General features: G+C 39.3%; 1 protein-coding gene across 6 annotated transcripts in view; it reads left to right on the plus strand.

The window, feature by feature from the left end:
* LOC124788017 (cyclin-dependent kinase 11B) overlaps positions 1-18,984 on the plus strand; it is a 105,027-nt gene that overhangs the window by 14,419 nt on the left and 71,624 nt on the right. For all 6 annotated transcript variants that reach the window (XR_007016047.1, XM_047255069.1, XM_047255070.1 and 3 more), the window contains exon 2: positions 11,107-11,260. Coding sequence is in view for 5 of the 6 variants with exons in the window: in XM_047255069.1 (XP_047111025.1) it covers positions 11,107-11,260 (154 nt within the window). In the remaining variant the exon portion in view is untranslated. The remainder of the gene's footprint in view (positions 1-11,106; positions 11,261-18,984) is intronic.

The following is an 18,984-nucleotide window of genomic DNA, read 5'->3' on the forward strand; positions in this document are numbered from 1 at the left end:
GGGTGGGAAGAATCTTGGATAGGATATCAATCATAGAGAATCAAAGCCCTGAAGTCCGGAGTGGTACTGGGTAACAAAGGAGGTGCTCCTTGGGGGTGGTGGGAGGATTGAAGTTGTTTGAATATGGCACGGGAACTTTGTTTGCAGATTAGGTCTGTGGGATAGTGCCCATCTGTGAAGGTCTGTGTGAGACCTTCAGCATAGGAAGTTCTTATCACTGCAGATACACTATCTCCTGGTGGACAGGCTGTATGGGAGGGACTTTTTTGTGCAGAAGGGATGGCAGCAGTCAAAATGTAGATAAAGTTGGTGGGTTTAAAATTAACAGAGGTGTGGATGGAGCCTCTTTGTGGATGGAGCCATTAGAAAGGAGGTGGTCAACCTCCATGAAGGTAGCACACTGGCTTATGGAGGACCAGATGAAGCAGATGGGAGAGGTGTTGAGGTTGTGAAGGAATGAAGATAGTGTCTTGGACCTGAGTCCAGATCATGAAGATATCGTCAATGAACCTGAACCACACCAGGGTTTGACATTTTGGGGGGCTAGGAAGGTCTCCTCTAGATGGTCCATAATCAGGTTAGCATAGGATGGTACCATGCGGGTGCCCATGGCTGTGCTACATATTTGTTTGTTTACCTTCCCTTCAAAGAAGTAGTTGAGAGTTAAGATAAAGGTAGTAAGGTGTAAGAGGAATGAAGTAGTGGGTTTGGAGTCTGAAGGATATTGGGAAAAGTAGTGTCCAATAGTGGCAAGATCATTGGCTTGTTTGCATGTTGGGAAGAGACATTAACAGTGAAGAGTAAGTATGTAGGATGTAAAGAGGTGGGTATGGTGGAGAGTTGGTGAGGGAAGTAATTGGTATCTTTGATGCGGGAGGCTAGATTTTAGGCAATTGGTTGGAGATGTTAGTTAATATGGGCCACTTTTTTCAGTGGGAGTACAACCTCCAACATCTTCACTTCTGTCTGCTTCACCTGGTGCTCCTCAACCCAGCGTGTCACATTCCTGGATGTTGACCTCCTACTCTCTGATGGCCCCTCCACACCTCTCTCCACATTAAACCCACTAGCCACCAACACTATGTGCATTTCAACAGCTGCTGTCCCTTCCACACCAAAAACATCTCTCCCATACAGTCCGGCCACCTGGGGATGGCATATCTGCAGTGGTAAGAACTCCCACACCCAATATGCTGAAGGTCTCACAAAGGCCTTCACAGACAGGCACTATCCTCCAGAACTAGTTCACAGACAATTTCCTGTGCCATATCCCTACAGCCCTCAGGGACTCAACATTCATTTTCTGGGTACTGTCTTGGCAACCCCGGGGTTCCTGAGCTGGGGACCGGTATGTGCCAAAAGTCCTGTGTCACTGTAAGCTCTTCGCACGCTACAGCGACCACTGTGCAGCGCAATGGTGGCATGTTGTGTGTCACAGGGAGTAGGAAAATTGGCCCGACTGCCAGATTGCAAGGTTGGTAAAAACTCGCAATCTCAGGGTGTGTGGTGGGGACTATTCCTTCTTGCAGAGATGTATTGACAATGTTGCATAAGACTGGACTTATATATTTTATTTCACTATTTTACAGGAAATAGTGTCCACACTAACAGACTTTTATTTTTTAATGAGGTAATAATTCTTTAAATCTCTTTTACTGTAACATGAGGTAATGATAATTGTGGGGGTCTATTACTGACAGCTTTCTGTAGAAGAGCCAATGACTCGTTGACATAACCTTTACAGCCTGTCTTTACTGCTGCTGACAAAAAGTACCTGTTGAAAATTGTTGCAACCATTTCAGGTTTCTTTACAATATTGGTACCTTGTTGAATTTCAATGGGTGTCCTGTTCCCCATTTTTTGCCAGTTTCCCACTTTATTACGTTCCAAATTGTTTTTATTTTATTGTTAGAATTATCAATTTCAGACTTAATGCACGTATTTTTTGACTTATTTATTACTTTCTTTAGGATGCTACTGTAAAGTTTGTAATGCTGACATTTCTTTGGATCGTTGCAAGTTCTGAGGGAATAATATAGTGTCCTCTTTTTTCTGCAGGATGTTTTTATTTCTGCAGTGATCCATGACTTATTGACAGTGCTTACATGACTGTTTCTAATTATCTTTTTGGGAGATGTGTCTTCAGAGATCGACATAAATTCATTCAGAAATGTATTATACTTTTTGTTCACATCTGTTCCATTGAAAACTGGCCACCAGTATATCTCTTGCAGGCTGGTGTTGAAATTTTGGAGGATTTCATCATTTATTATCCTAAAAGATTTCCAAGAATTTTCAGAACTGTTGCTCAGATTGATGTCGGTGAGAGTAAGCAATTGACCACCATGGTCAGAAAGGCCAAGAATTGGACATACACTGATATTGTTGACTCTTGACTTATCTATAAAGGTGTTGTCAATCAGGCTTTTGACAGTTCTCGGTCACTCTAATTGGAAAATTTACTACTGTCATCAGATGATGATAATCAACTAGATGTTCTAGATCTGCTTTACCATTGCTTTCATTTAGGAAATCTACATTGAAATCACCTGTAATTATTAGATCCTTGTATTCTGAGTACACTTGTGATAAGACAGAATCTTAACTGCCTCAGGAACACCTTTATGTTCCCTGAGGGAGCTCTGTATAGTGCTAACACTATAACTGTATGGCCACTTACAGTAATTTCTACGCCACATATTTCAATATCTTGGTCGATACAGTGACTCTTTAAATTCAATGTGCTATATGATATGTTATTTTTTAAGTAAATTACTACTCCACCATTCTTCATGATGGATCTACAGTAATGTGTTGCTAGACAGTAACCACTGAGCTGTAACATTTCAACATTTCTCATGTGGTGTTCACTGAAGCATAAAACATCGGCATCCTTTATCCCTTGTGGGTCATCTAAAAGAACAGAAATTACGTTAACTTTGTTTATAAGTCCTCCTACATTATGGTGAAAAATTGTCATAGCTTTGGTACTTGCTGAAAGCAGCTGCTTTTGCCTAAAGAAGTATTTGTGGTCTCAGAAACAATAGGTTCATTGTTAACTGTTTCGCGGAAATTCTGAGCTTGAAAATTACTCTGATGGGATTGCTGGGGCCATTTAAGGGGAATAGGTTCTGAGTGATGAGATATTTTGTTGATTTCTTTCATAACTGCCGCATTTAATAGAGTACCTAAAGTTTGTTTACCTGACCTGTTAAGGTGCATGCTGTGTCTGGTAAACAACTCTCTTTGAAAATTACTCGTATCTGCAACACAAGTATTGCTAAACTGTTTACAAGTCTTTGCTTATTTAGAGTTCATTTGAGAGACTGCTTCATTTACAGAGGACTGTGGGATTAAGTCGTGTCTCTTTGGAATGTTCACAATATAAATACGTTAGAATGCTGAAGCACCATTAATTTCTCCTTAAGTGATCATGTAACATCAAAACCTTCATTGCAGGCTACATTGTTCGAACCACCTATTATAATCACATAATTGTTTTTTACTCTTTCAGGATAGCAGCTTGCTATGACTTCCTGAATTTTTGCACCAGGTTTCACGATTCCACAAACATCGCCACAACTGTTTTTTACCATTTCGGCTTTGTTGTTTTATTCACAGCAGAAATTTCTCTTCTCAACGCTGGAAGTTTAGGCTTTGGCAAATCAAACGTAACTTTTTTATGACAATTTACATTTTTTGGAATGTTTGCCAAGGTTGCTTTAACATTTGAATTCAGCTTTAGTTCTGAGTCACTATCAGGATTATCTTCTGGGTACATATCTCGTCTGCGTGAATGACCTTACTGATTATTTGAATCATTCTGTCTGCATTTGCGATTTGGTTTTCCTGTACTAATCTGATTCACCTGATTATTATTATTCCCATAGGTTTCTTTAGTATAATAGGTGTTATATTTATATTGATTATTATTATTGCCTTTACTATAGCCATAAGATGTTGCTTGCCCTCCTTTGTGTAGTATAGGTTTAGTATTTCTATCTTGGTTGTCGTTATTGTTAGTACTATTATTATTATTATTATTATTATTATTATTATTATTATTATTATTATTATTATGTTGTGAGGTAGACATTTGATTACTATTCCATACTCAGGCATCTTCTAGTACCATATTGATCGGATCGACCACAGACAGGAACTGTTCCATGTCATAGTCAGGGACATTTATAAGTTTCTCACGTATATGAATAGGTAATCTTCCTTTCAAAATATGTGTCACTTCTCTATGGGAAATAGGATCACTCAAGTACCTTGTTTTATTAATGTATTTCTCGAAATACTGTCTTAATGAACCTCGTTTACGATTATAAAATTCCAGTTGATACACCTCCTTTCGTAGCTTCTCTTGTTTGCTACTCGACCAGTGTTTCGCTAAGAAAAGTTGTTCAAACTCCGTGCATGTATTACAAATCTCACTCACTTATGCAGCCCACAGTGCTGCTTCACCTGTGATCTTGGACACAATAAACTGAAGTCTATCATGTTCAGACCAACTGCGAGGAAAAATACGCTTAAAATCGTTGATGAAAATTTTTGGGTGGGTGTCATCTTTTTCAGTCAAAAAGGTAGGAAAAGTGTCTGCTTTTGAATATGCTTGTCTCAACCTTTAAAGATGACAAGTATCCTCTTTGGACAGAAGTATCATTTTCATTTCCATAACAGTCACAAAATTTATAGGATGTGTCCCACAACGGTTACATTTTACTTCACTACAGGATTTATTATTCTTAAGCATGCCTTCGGAATAGTTGTCTTTAGTCGATACATTTCGTGGAGATTTTTGTTCTAATTCCGACAATTTACAGTTTGTTTCACTTTGCCACTTCGGTAATTCTTCAATTACTTTATCTTTAATAGCCTGAAACTCACTAGTAAATAACTTGATAAGTTCATCATTTGCCATATGTTTTTCCTTAACTACCTCAGCTTGTTTCAACTCGAGAGTGGTATTGACCTCCTCTTCGATTTCCTTATTTTTAACTTCTATCCACTCAAAAAGATAATCATCTAATTTTTTAGTTTGGTCCTTTAAATATTTATCTATGCCCTTGCAAGTGTTTATTTCGAATTCTGACATCTTTTTAGACGGATCCTCAAATTGCACACTAGCCTTCAAGTAACTACTTTCACAGTTACAGATTTTCATTAATTTTACCCGTAAATTCGGTGTGTAGGTTAGTCATATCCATGGAAACTTTTATTTCTAATTCACCAAATTTAGTATTTAATCGTTCTCCCCACTCGACTTTTAAGTTATTGAATTTCTCATTTAATTGTGTATTATCATCTTTAAGTGACTCGAACTTGTTGTCAAATTTTTCATTGAGTAAACCCATTTGGGTGTTGAATTTTTCAGTTTGTGAATCAAATTTAGTATCAAACTTATCATTTAAACGTCACATATTCTCAGTTAACTGATGTTGCATACTCGCCGTGAATTTAATAATATCATCATCTTCAAGCTCTGTAACATTTGATGTAAGATTCACTCTTTCCTATGTAACTTTGGTATTTATAGACTCCTGTATATTACTATTTCTACTTGTACTCGGGTCTGCTTCTACTGTCGCCTTCACATAAATGATATTACTATCACTTAAATTATGTGATTGCTGTCCAATGTTTATTACATTTGGGACTCTTTCACCAAGATTTTCCTCACTCAAATTATGTAATCGCTGGTCCATAATTGGTTCCCTAGTTACCTCCTCATGAGGATTATATCCAGTTTCACTCCTCTCACCTGTCACTTCCAAACTCTGGGTTGCATTATCTCACGCTCTCCTTGTTCGGGTGTACATTTTTCCTAATACCTTTGTTGTTGTTGTTGTTGTTGTTGTTGTGGTCTTCAGTCCTGAGACTGGTTTTATGCAGCTCTCCATGCTACTCTATCCTGTGCAAGCTTCTTCATCTCCCAGTACTTACTGCAACCTACATCCTTCTGAATCTGCTTAGTGTATTCATCTCTTGGCCTCCCTCTATGATTTTTACCCTCCACGCTGCCCTCCAATGCTAAATTTGTGATCCCTTGATGCCTCAGAACTTGTCCTACCAACCGGTCCCTTCTTCTGGTCAAGTTGTGCCACAAACTTCTCCCCAGTCCTATTCAATACTTCCTCATTAGTTATGTGATCTACCCATCTAATCTTCAGCATTCTTCTGTAGCACCACATTTCAAAAGCTTCTATTCTCTTCTTGTCTAGACTATTTATTGTCCATGTTTCACTTCCATACATGGCTACACTCCATACAAATACTTTCAGAAAAGACTTCCTGAGTCTATACTCGATGTTAACAAATTTCTCTTCTTCAGAAACGCTTTCCTTGCCATTGCCAGTCTGCATTTTATATCCTCTCTACTTTGACCATCATCAGTTATTTGGCTCCCCAAATAGCAAAACTCCCTTACTACTTTAAGTGTCTTATTTCCTAATCTAATTCCCTCAGCATCACCCGACTTAATTTGACTACATTCTATTATCCTCGTTTTGCGTTTGTTGATGTTCATCTTATATCCTCCTTTCAAGACACTGTCCATTCCATTCAACTGCTCTTCCAAGTCCTTCGCTGTCTCTGACAGAATTACAATGTCATCGGCGAACCTCAAAGTTTTTATTTCTTCTCCATGGATTTTAATACCTACTCCGAATTTTTCTTTTTGTTTCCTTTACTGCTTGCTCAATATACAGATTGAATAACATCGGGGATAGGCTACAACCCTGTCTCACTCCCTTCCCAACCGCTGCTTCCCTTTCATGTCCCTCGTCTCTTATAACTGCCATTTGGTTTCTGTACAAATTGTAAATAGCCTTTCGCTCCCTGTATTTTACCCCTGCCACCTTCAGAATTTGAAAAAGAGTATTCCGGTCAACATTGTCAAAAGCTTTCTCAAGTCTACAAATGCTAGAAATGTAGGTTTGCCCTTCCTTAATCTATTTTCTAAGCTAAGTCGTAGGGTCAGTATTGCCTCATGTGTTCCAACATTTCTATGGAATCCAAACTGATCTTCCCGGAGGTCGACTTCTACCAGTTTTTCCATTCGTCTGTAAAGAATTCGCATTAGTATTGTGTAGCTGTGACTTATCAAACTGATAGTTTGGTAATTTTCACATCTGTCAACACCTGCGTTCTTTGGGATTTGAATTATTATATTCTTTTTTAAGTCTGAGGGTATTTCGCCTGTCTCATACATCTTGCTCACCACATGGTAGAGTTTTGTCAGGACTGGCTCTACCAAGGCCGTCAGCAGTTCCAGTGGCATGTTGTCTACTCCTTGGCCCTTGTTTTGACTCGGGTCTTTCAGTGCTCTGTCAAACTCTTCACGCAGGATCATATCTCCAATTTCATCTTCATCTACATCCTCTTCCATTTCCATAATATTGTCCTCAAGCACATCGCCCTTGTATAGACCCTCTATATACTCCTTCCACCCTTCTGCTTTCCCTTCTTTGCTTAGAGCTGAATTTCCATCTGAGCTCTTGATATTCATACAAGTGGTTCTCTTATCTCCAAAGGTCTCTTTAATTTTCCTGTAGGTAGTATCTATCTTGCCCCTAGTGAGATTAGCCTCTACATCCTTACATTTGTCCTCTAGCCATCCCTGCTTAGCCATTTTGCACTTCCTGTCAATCTCATTTTTGAGACATTTGTATTCCTTTTTGCCTGCTTCATTTACTGCATTTTTATATTTTCTCGTTTCATCAAATAATTCAATATTTCTTCTGTTACTCAAGGATTTCTACTAGCCCTCGTCTTTTTACCTACTTGATCCTCTGCTGGCTTCACTACTTCATCCCTCAAAGCTACCCATTCTTCTTCTACTGTATTTCTTTCTCCCATTCCTGTCAATTGTTCCCGTATGCTCTCCCTGAAACTCTGTACAACCTCTGGTTAAGTCAGTTTATCCAGGTCCCATCTCCTTAAATTCCCACCTTTTTGCAGTTTCTTCAGTTTTAATCTACGGTTCATAACCAATAGATTGTGGTCAGAGTCCACATCTGCCCCTGGAAATGCCTTACAATTTAAAACCTGGTCCTAAATCTCTGTCTTACCATTATATAATCTATCTGATACCTTCTAGTATCTCCAGGATTCTTCCATGTATACAACCTTCTTTTATGGTTCTTGAACCAAGTGTTAGCTATGATTAAGTTATGCTCTGTGCAAAATTCTACCAGTCGGCTTCCTCTTTCATTTCTTACCCCCAATCCGTATTCACCTACTATGTTTCCTTCTCTCCCTTTTCCTACTCTCGAATTCCAGTCACCCATGACTATTGAATTTTCGTCTCCCTTCACTACCTGAATAATTTCTTTTATCTCATCATACATTTCATCAATTTCTTCATCATCTGCAGAGCTAGTTGGCATATAAACTTGTACTACTGTAGTAGGCATGGGCTTTGTGTCTATTTTGGCCACAATAATGCGTTCACTATGCTGTTTGTAGTGGCTTACCCATACTCTCATTTTTTTATTCATTATTAAACCTACTCCTGAATTACCCCTATTTGATTTTGTATTTATTTCCTGGATTCACCTGACCAAAAGTCTTGTTCCTCCTGCCACCGAACTTCACTAAATCCCACTATATCTAAATTTAACCAATCCATTTCCCTTTTTAAATTTTCTAATCTACCTGCCCGATTAAGGGATCTGACATTCCACGCTCCGATCGGTAGAATGCCAGTATTCTTTCTCATGATAACTATGTCCTCTTGAGTAGTCCCTGCCCGGAGATCCGAATGGGGGACTATTTTACCTCTGGAATATTTTACCCAAGAGGACGCCATCATCATTTAACCATACAGTAAAGCTTTACACAAAGTTAAAATATCAATATCAACTCAAAATATACTTTCACCAACCGTAGAACTGTTCTTTTGTGCTGTGTCTATCCTACTTATACCTGCGAGTATCTCACGTTAGCTGTGAGTACTTATCCTTTCCGATGGGTTAAAGTTCGTGCCTTGGGTCTGAAGTTGTTAGTATATCCTCTTCAAGCCCCAAGTTGCAGTGCCAAATATAACAATGCCTCTTCTTTAGTCTTTTTCTTCTTCCTGTTTATCCCGGCTTCCTGAGATCTCTTGTGAAGACACACGATACAAGTTCTGTAGTGGTGTAGGACAATCTATGAAGTTACGCAGCAGTTAAATTATTAACTTTTGAAATTGCCAGTTTATTGGCATTTATGGAAAGAAAAATGCTTTCATACTCTCATGCGGTCAGCAAACTTTGTGTAACATTTTGTGTGTAAAGGGCCTTACTACATCACAAATCATTCTAATGAATTTATTTAGCTATTTTGCAAAGTTGATAGGCAACGTAATCAACAAGTTGATATGTCTCTCAATTAAAACTGGACCTCGATATTTTGAATAAACTTTTGGTTCATTTTTTTGTCAAAATCAGCACTTGTCTCAAAATTAATTTACTACTTCGTGCATTAAATCCGAACGCATTTTCAACTAATGTACGCGATTTACATGTGTAACGTATTTCAAATCGAGCATGCTGGTTTCAGTTTTCCCTAATGTGCTAAACGACTCTTTTGTAATAACATGATATGTCTATCTCACGTAAAGTTTAAATGAAACTGGATCTACTCTCCATTCAGGTCAAGATCACAAAATAAAATTCACCACATAGGTCAGCAAACTGTACATGCCCACTTTTAGCACTCTTAAGTGATAACTCATCTCAGAGTAAAATTTTTATGCATACAAAATTCAAAATACCTTCATATTAAACAAATAAATCATGGCATGTAATTACTAATTAAACATTTCTGATTTGAATAAACTTCAAGAACTTGTATTTCACAATCAATAAAATTTTATCACCTGAGAGAAATTATTAGTTTGCTAAAATGGATTCAGATTAGTCAACTCATGCCTGGATGATGACGTCACGAATTGACACTTTCTTGGAATGAATGAAATACCTGTACTGAAAAATACTGTCCATTGAGTAATTTAATGACTTTTATAACACATTTGGTACCCCTTGCATCGCTACAGGACGGCTACTATGGAACATTACAGATGATTGGGAATTTATGATATGTCTTGCCAAAGCAGCGGCATGTCACATATTGGACAATCTACAAGAAGTGTTGACATCAGACGCCAAGAATATCAGTGCCACACTTGTTTGCAATAAGCCTTCGCTGGGCACTGCTTGGACCTTGATCATTCTATGAGCTGTGAAGAGAATATAGTCCTGGCCCAAAGACCCGATATTGAGACAGTGTAACAAGGAAGTTGATAGAGATTCATGTAATGGAGAACGTAGTCATTAGGGTAATGGACTGTTGGCTGAGTAAAGCTGGAATCCTGCTCTAGATCTGTTGAAAACACAACAAATGCAGAACTCATTACCACTGGAACCTCTAACATGCTATCAGGTGGAACAGACTGACAACAGAACATCTCGGTACAACCCAAACAGAATGTGACCATTCGACTTGTACTGAAAAAGGAACACTTGAGGGCGGTGCCAGCAGACACTGTCATCTGAGAGCAGCACAAGTGGGATCAGACTGCAGATAGAGTAAGAAGGCAGAGGGTACAAATTATGAATATGACCTATCCTTCAGTGTTAGATAGCATCTGATGAAGGCGACAAGTAAGGTGACTGAAATATCATGCAAGGAAGACTGCAATATCCAGCAGTACACCCAACTATTCAAGAATGGTGGCAAATCACTGGGAAATCCTGAAGAATTACAACAAAAAACTATGGTGAGGAGATGTGACAGAATATCAAACATCTGGATGAGCTTTGACAGAGGAAAGGAAACTAACCCTAGAACAATTTACATGGAATCACCCTGTTAGGGATATTTTCCCCAAAGTGACTCATCTGGGCAGAGTGAATAATATAGATTTCCTAGTAACCTCATTGTTTTAGACTTGATCTTGCTCATCTTTAATACACTGAGAAGTTCTCAGAAATATGCTGTGGCTAAAGTTTATTAATATCTTTTGTGCTTAAAGTGTATAACTCTTCTTATCTTTCCTTTCATTCAGTATTATGTCAAATAAATTGTTGCTGAAATGTTTTTCATCATATACTATTTCAGAATGTCAGAAGAGGAGGCAGATGACACTGCAGATTCATTAGACATTAAACCACCACAAGCTGCAATTCTGCATCATCATCATCACAAATCGAGCTCACGCAGTGGTGGAAGCACCAAGCGTGACAAGCACTCTGAAAGCGGACGCCGAGATCATGTAAGTATTTGTGCTCTGTACAGCGAAAGTGAAGCCCTGACATCTGACAGTGCTGTTGCCAGCTTTCAACTGCAAATTGCAGAAGACTGCTGGCAGTACCAAAGCTACATGACTGAAAACAACAGTTGCATATAAAGTTGCATCATCACTGAGCCTTTGTCATAGAGATGTATACAAAATTGTGTTACATGATTGACTGTTGTAGATACACACAACACCTGTGCAAAGGCTACTGTAACTTTCAGGGCCTGTCTTTTGCCATATAGACTACAGCTGTATTTGAAGAAAATTTTATACAGGTACCATTTAAGTGTTCTTGCTTTGGGCAAATAATAGGAAATATGGGATGGACTCATCTAAAAGAGAGCTTGAAGTGTAACCCAAGTCAGAATAACTGGAAAGAAAGAAAAAAAATTAAACTAGGGTGATCATGTCAGTAGCCAAAGTGGCAATAAGAATACATAGTCAGCATGAATTGCTGTAACACCAATTAAATGCTGCTAAAAATGCTGAGCCAAAAATTGAGGAAATCAGTACTGGAATATGAAATAGAAGCTCCACAAGTGACAGTGGCTTTTTGACTAGCCTGTATCACCAACATCCACCTAATAGAGGGGGCAGAGTACAGAAAAACTAAAATTGAAGAAAATTATTGTACATTTGATAATTAAACTTTGAAGATGTGCAATCCACAGTTTGCATGGGTGAACCTCCCAGTTAGTCAGCAACAATCCATTTGTTGGTATCTGAGCAAGCAAAAGAGTATGAGGAGGGGAAAAGAATATTGCCTCTGATATGAGATACACATGGCGGAAAAGAGAGTAAAACTCCATAGGAAGGATAATCTCAGTGGTGAGGGGTTGAAGATGGTGTCGCTGTTTCTGTAACAAATTATGGTTATTGACCGTGTGCCATATAATGTGACTTATTGCTCCTTTATCTCCCATTACATTACACTCTTGGCAATGAACTGTCAACAGTTTCATCACAGCTTCCACAACTATTTGTGTTTTGTGGAGATTTTGATGCTTATTTCAGGCTGTGGGACTTTCGTTTTTTTTTTTTATTTACTATTGCACCATAAATCAAGTACACTTCTCTTTTCTGTGTAATCCCCTACTTTAGAAATCCTATTGACCCAGTGTGTTAGCTGTTCCTTGATGCCCTGACCATTAAAAGAGTAAGGTTGAATCACCAGCCGAATATGTATGTTTTCTAAAGTTGCATCATCCTCAAAGCATTCACACACTAGTGCCTGCATGTGTAGTTCAAAGAGGGGTGTAAGGAGGGCAATCATGCTGTCACTCTCATTTCTTTCATTGGGGGCAGGTATTTTCATAAAGGAGACTGGCTTGAGTGGATGCACCACAGGCCGCAGTATTCAAATCTAACATCACTCCAACGGTCCCAGAAATGTGCTGTGTTGCTGGTGTGTTGCTCATGCCAAAAATCAAAATGAAAAATGACATTCTACTCAAAAAACGTTGCATTAATGTTACTGATACTAGACTTTCCTCACCCATCCTTCACCATTTCTTACTGGCTTGTTTTGACTAGACCATGTAATTTTGTATGCAAGTTTTATCAGAGATGACAGAGCTAGTCAAAAATGCATCTCCTTCATCTGCAGACATTACTGACAGTCTTTCTTCTTCTTTCATTATAGCCTCTTCACAACCGTGGATAGCTCCTTTGTGGATTGCATTTTCTTCTTCTTCTCCTCCTCCTCCGAAATCCTCTTCATCCTTCCTGTTCTTTCAAACTGAAGAAGATGGTGCGGTGGTTAACACACTGGACTCACAACATTCGGGGGGACAACGGGTCAGACTTGTGTCGGCCACCCAGATTTAGGTTTTCCCTGAATTCCCCCCTTATATCGCTCCAGGCAGATGCTAGGATGGTTCCTTTGAAAGGGCATGGCCGATTCCCTTCCTCATCCTTGACACAATGCAAGCTTGTGCTCTATCTCTGATGACCTTGATGTCAATGGGATGTTAAATCCAATTGTTCTGAGATCTTCAGTATTGATTCCTTATGTCTGCTCCACTGGTGGCTCTATATCTATCTGTCATTGATCTCTTGTGAATTCACTGGTGGTTAATTGCTTCCCCTATTTTCCTTCCCTTCCATCCTGTTTCCCAGTTCCAACCAGTTCTTAAGTTGAACAACCTATTTGGTTCTTGCCCTTCCTTGTGTCCTGTCCATTATTTCCTGTACATTCTTTGTCATTCTCTCCATTTTCATCCTGATCACATATCCTGCAAATCTTGTCCTTTACAGTTTGATTTCTCCTAAATTTGTTCTCATGCTCCTGTACAGTTCTTCACTAGGTCTTCACATCCATCTCACACCATCACTTTTCGTCGCAATCCCAGCTTTAGAAATCTTCCTGATGCCTTGTTTTAAATCCCAGTGTTTTCCTCATTATTTTTCTGCCTCTTTCTCTAGTTGTTCGACACTACGTCTTCCTAGTGTTACTGTCTCAGCTGCATGTACTACTTCAGTCTTCACCATTGCTCTGTAGTGTCTAATCTTAACATCTGTAGATATATTCTCTGTATTGTATTTAGGGTCATACTAAAGGCTGACCTCACCCTCTTTATTACTCCCTCATTGCTTCTATTTTTTCCTGATATGTATTCTCCCTGGTATTTAAATTTGTCCACTTTTTACCCCCAGTGCCTTTGTTTTGTTTTGGTGATCCTCAGTCCCATTCTTCAGGCTGTCATGTGTAGGTCTTCAAGTTATTTCCATGCCTTTTCTTCCATCTTACTATTACTTTTCTGCAAAGGCTGTGCAGTCCACTTGAGCCGTGTTGTAATTTTTACATCTTTTTGTATTCCCATTTCCTTGTTTTTTGCTCTCTATTGTCTGATCATTTCGTCCAACTGTATGTTGAACAAAATTGGTGACAGTCCATCTCCCTGTTTGACACAGGAGCTGATTTCAACCTCTTCTGGTAGCACTCCTTACCTATAATCTTACCTATAATTCTGATAGTTCATTACTATCTTCCACCAAACTTGAAAGATTAAATCATGTGATTTCAATTACATCATATTATCTTTCCCTCGTTCTAAAACATATAACCGGACTGTATTGTCTTATATCTGCCTAGGCACTTCAAAAACTTCCTGGCCTGCAACTTCTTTAATATGTTTCAAATGATTATTTACTTCCATGGGTTGCTTATTAAGTTATTTTATTACTAAATCAACATTGTCTAGTTTTCTCATTATGTAACTCCTCGTTTAAAGGGGGTAGCATAAATATTTTAATATAGATCTCATTTTTCTCTTTGAGTATCAGTACTGTTACTCAAGCTTTGTATTTCATGTGTCTGCTTTAGTACTTAACTCAGTGATTGAGTTACTTAATCTAGTACTTAACTCAGTACTTAGCTTAGTGCTTAGATCAGTATTTGGAGTATCTATTCTAGTACTAAGTTCTGTACTTAAATTATTGCTGAATTGTGCACTCCAACTTTTGAATCACCTGGTATATTTGCCCCCGTACGTTTTGTCATGACTGGCATGCAGTGACACAGAAAATAATCTTATTATCAGTCCAGATCAGCTCTGAAATATCACAGTATATTAGAGCGCCCCTCCATAAACTGGTTGTCGCACCACTCTTAATTCCCCACAACAAACACACCACCACAATAAACAACAATAATAATCCAGTTTTCACTGAGTACAGCTCACAAAATTTCTTGCATAATTTGCGGCATCATGATATCAATGTGCAGGTGAAGTTATGTGAACAGCAAACTGCATAACTGGGTATGGTTGCATAACTACAGCTGCCAGAGCTGTAGACTGATGAGCCACAGACATGACTGCAGTCATTTACTAGGGTGTCATCTAGATATTGATGACCCAGTTGTAGACCTTTGTAGATGCAGTTGACCATCTTCCGACTCGTGGAATTACATAATCTTCTTTAATGTAGTTGTTGCCAAGCAATTTAATATTTTTCCCTCGACTACCAAATTCATCTTAAAATGTCTTTAGTTCCAATGCAGTTATCTAATTTGTACCCTGTGTCTTAGTGTCCACTGTTGACTTTATTGTTAAGAACAACACTGATTTATCTTTATGATAACTTCTTTCAAATGTATTTTTTAAAATTTGTATTTGATTTAGTCTTCTTCTTAAAATTTCCTCACTTTTGTAACACAGAAGTATTCGGGGGCTGTCACTTTAACATATATCTTTAGATTTTGTCCCCACTGCAACTTCTTGTGTGCTAGCTGAAACACCATTTGAGAAACTAAGTTCTACCAAATAATATAGAGTTTTTCTTTGATGTGTATGCATATATTATGCTTTCCAAAACATCACGGAATCACTCCGTATAATATACATTTACAGAACTGTGGTGGTGGTGGTGGTGTGTTGGGGCTTATGGGTGCTCAACATCGAGGTCATCAGCGCCCTGACACACATTAAAAGGAACGAATGTGGACAGACCTAAGAAAACTAAAGCACACACTCAAACAAAGGAGGAAAAGAAGGAAAATGCTACCTAAGAAAGTAAAACCTACGGAAAGGGGACAAATTGTCTTTCTCAGTACATAGCTGTCAGACTAAACTAAAAGAGTCATTTATTTTGACATGAAGACATTGCAGTCCTCTCTTTTATTGCCCACAGTGCACTTTCTAGGTGGGATGGCAGTGGCACAGAGGAAACTGCCAATCACCAAGTGCTGTGACTTGTGGAAAGACTGCTGTCATTGTCCCATCTGGCTTATATGCTGTTCTTGCCCCAACTTGGGCACATGCATATAAGAAACACAAAATTCCTTGTACAGTATGCTAGCTGAAATGGACTACCTAACTAACACGAAAATTACTTCCAAATCTCACAATCATCATTCATTGGTAAGATAGCTGTGGTCCAACACATCAGTTTCCCTGAAGTGATATGTTGCATCACAGTAGTTACTAGTGGACTCACTTCATGATCTGACAAAACCTGTATGTGTAACACAGATAATGGTGCTACAAATCTGTAGACTGACTGCCTCTGGTTGAGAGGCCACAGTTGTTCCAGATAAAGACACTGGGAATTTGTGACAAAAATTTATGAACTACTTCATGTGAACTGGTTTCAAGACCATCTGTATCTTGTAATGCAACACATGGTCGTTACTGAGTCTATTACGCCAATTTCAGCGCCTCACAGAGATGACCAGGGAGATCCTCCTCACCCAGTTCAAACACATCTTGGAAACCCAATTCATGGATCCTAGTATCACTCATGAACTCTGAAACACAGTGGTTGTGGTATTGTGCTTGCCAGCTGCTTAGGAATTCAGTGTATTGTGAACTGCCAACTTTTCTGGGTTCTTGAAGCCAAACTTTGTACTTGCTACCAGTGAGGATTCAGGAGATACCATCCCATCATTAATAACATAAACCACCTAGAGTCAGCAATACAGCATTGTTTCTATGCAAGTCTCATCTAGTTGGCAAGATTTTTGATCTTGTGGAGGCTTGGGGATCTCAGCAGCGTGTTACTACATTCATACAGTCTTTCCTGATATTTTAGTATTTGCTATGTTGAAGAGCAGTATAGTGCTTTGTGTTAAAAACATATTTGCTTTTATTTTTGCACCTTAAACCTATCAACATGTTTATTACAACTGATGCTAAAGAAATTGAAAGAAAACAGTTTGCATACATGGCACATTTGCCCTCCACTTGCATTGAAAATGAGATATATCATTCTGAGTATGAGAGAGAAACTGAAGTTTCTGAGTTCTGTTTTTGAGCACAAGCTCCCTCTGTGACCACACTTGAACAATGTAATCCTTAGGTCCGTAAAAGCCACATAACATTTTAAAGGACTTCGGCCATTGGTGTTTGGGGGGGGGGGGGGGGGGGGGTTGATCATTTTATATCACCGAAGTTAAATTCTGAGTGCCAAATGTATGTATGGGTCAGTAAGCTTTTAAGTTATTCAATTTTCAGTTTGACATTCTAATCACATCTGTCAGTTTCAGCAAGAACGCTAATAACCTTGCTACTGAATACCCTAAACAAGCAATTAACTCATCGATCTCCACAACTCCCTCTTCAGAAGTTGTGTTGCAAATAAATTCACTGTATATGGCAAGGTATTGGAGCACATCTGGCGCGAGTGAAGGAAGAGCTTGCTCATTTACTCAATTCTCGCTGTCAGAAGTACCAAACAGCAAAAACTATTCTGAAATATGTAAGACAACCTTAGTTTACCAGAAAAGTTACAGAAGATTTAGTGTTTCGTTTGGTGCCTGAGCATGTTGTAGTACATAAAACAGTAGGTTGACATAGCAGTGTGTATGCAAAACTATAGCTCCTTTCATAATCCCCACACTCTGGTCACTTCAAGCCCCAACAAAATTCAGACAGTCTTATTCTCCAGTGGAAGCGTGTAATGAATTTTTCCACCACCTGGCTGAGCTATTGCAGCTTTTAAGCAGTTATCCTGCATTCTGTAGTGCCGTCCAGGAAATGTGGTTCCCAGCAACTCGAAATCCTGCCCTTTGTGGCTACTAGGGTTATTTAAAGAATTATACCAACTGTGGGAGAGTACTAGGTGGAGTTAGTTTGTATGTGCTGGAAACTATATACAGTGACCTTCTGCCTCTTGATACACCGTTAGAGGTTGTGGCTGTTCGGGTAAGGGCAAGTCAGAATTTTACTATCCATAATATCTCCCTCCCGATGATGTTGTGTCCCAGGATGTACTGTCTTCATTAGTCTCTCAGCACCCCCACCTTTCCTAATCTTGGGTGACTCCAACACCCATAACTCCTTGTGGGGTGGTACAAATGATCAATGGCTGCAATAAAGACACCAAAACTTCAGTGGCACAGCTCAATTTTTGCCTCTTGAACTCGGGTGCCGCCACACACTTAGGTGTGGCACACAGCACTTCTTTTGCCATTGATATCTCCTTTTGTAGCCCTGGTCTTTCACCATCACTCCATTGGATGGTCCATGATGACCTGTGTGGTAGTGACCCCTTTCCTATCTTCCTATTCCTCCTTTAGCGTTGCTCCCTTGGACGTTATTCGTAATGCTCACTGGGATGGGTTCCCCTCTGCTATCGTCCTTAGCTCCCCATTGCAAGGCAGTATTGATGAGGCTGTTCAGTGTACAATAGCAGCCATTCTTTTGGTAGCCGACCAAGCCATCCCCTGTTCCTCGGGATCCCCCTGTCAGAAGATTGTACCCTGGTGGACCCGAGAGATTGCTGTGGCCATTAGAGGTCATAGACGGGCTCTCCAATGCCATAAGTGGTACTCTTCATTGGCGCACCATATTGCATTTAAACACTCCTTGCCCTTGTCCACTGCCTCATAAAACGGCGAAAGCAAGAATTCTGAGAATGGTACGTTTCCGCCATTGGATCATGTACTTTTCCATGACAGGTATGGGCAAAGTCAGACATCTCTACAGCTTCCAGTCCCCCACAGGTGTACCAAGTATTTCCTTATATGGCGCCATTTACACTGATCCATCCACTGTTGCCGAACATTTTGCTGAACATTATGCCCACATATCTTCAACTTAGAACTACTGCCCCACCTTTCACTTCATTAAACAGCCAGTGGGGCGAATGCTCTTATCTTTTACTACCCGCCATCTAGAGCCATATAATGCTCCGCTCAGTGAATGGGAATTCTCCAGTACCCTAGCCCATTGCCCTGATACGGGCCCAGGGGTAGATTG

Source organism: Schistocerca piceifrons, chromosome 3, assembly GCF_021461385.2.
Source record: "Schistocerca piceifrons isolate TAMUIC-IGC-003096 chromosome 3, iqSchPice1.1, whole genome shotgun sequence".
NCBI lineage: Eukaryota > Metazoa > Arthropoda > Insecta > Orthoptera > Acrididae > Schistocerca > Schistocerca piceifrons.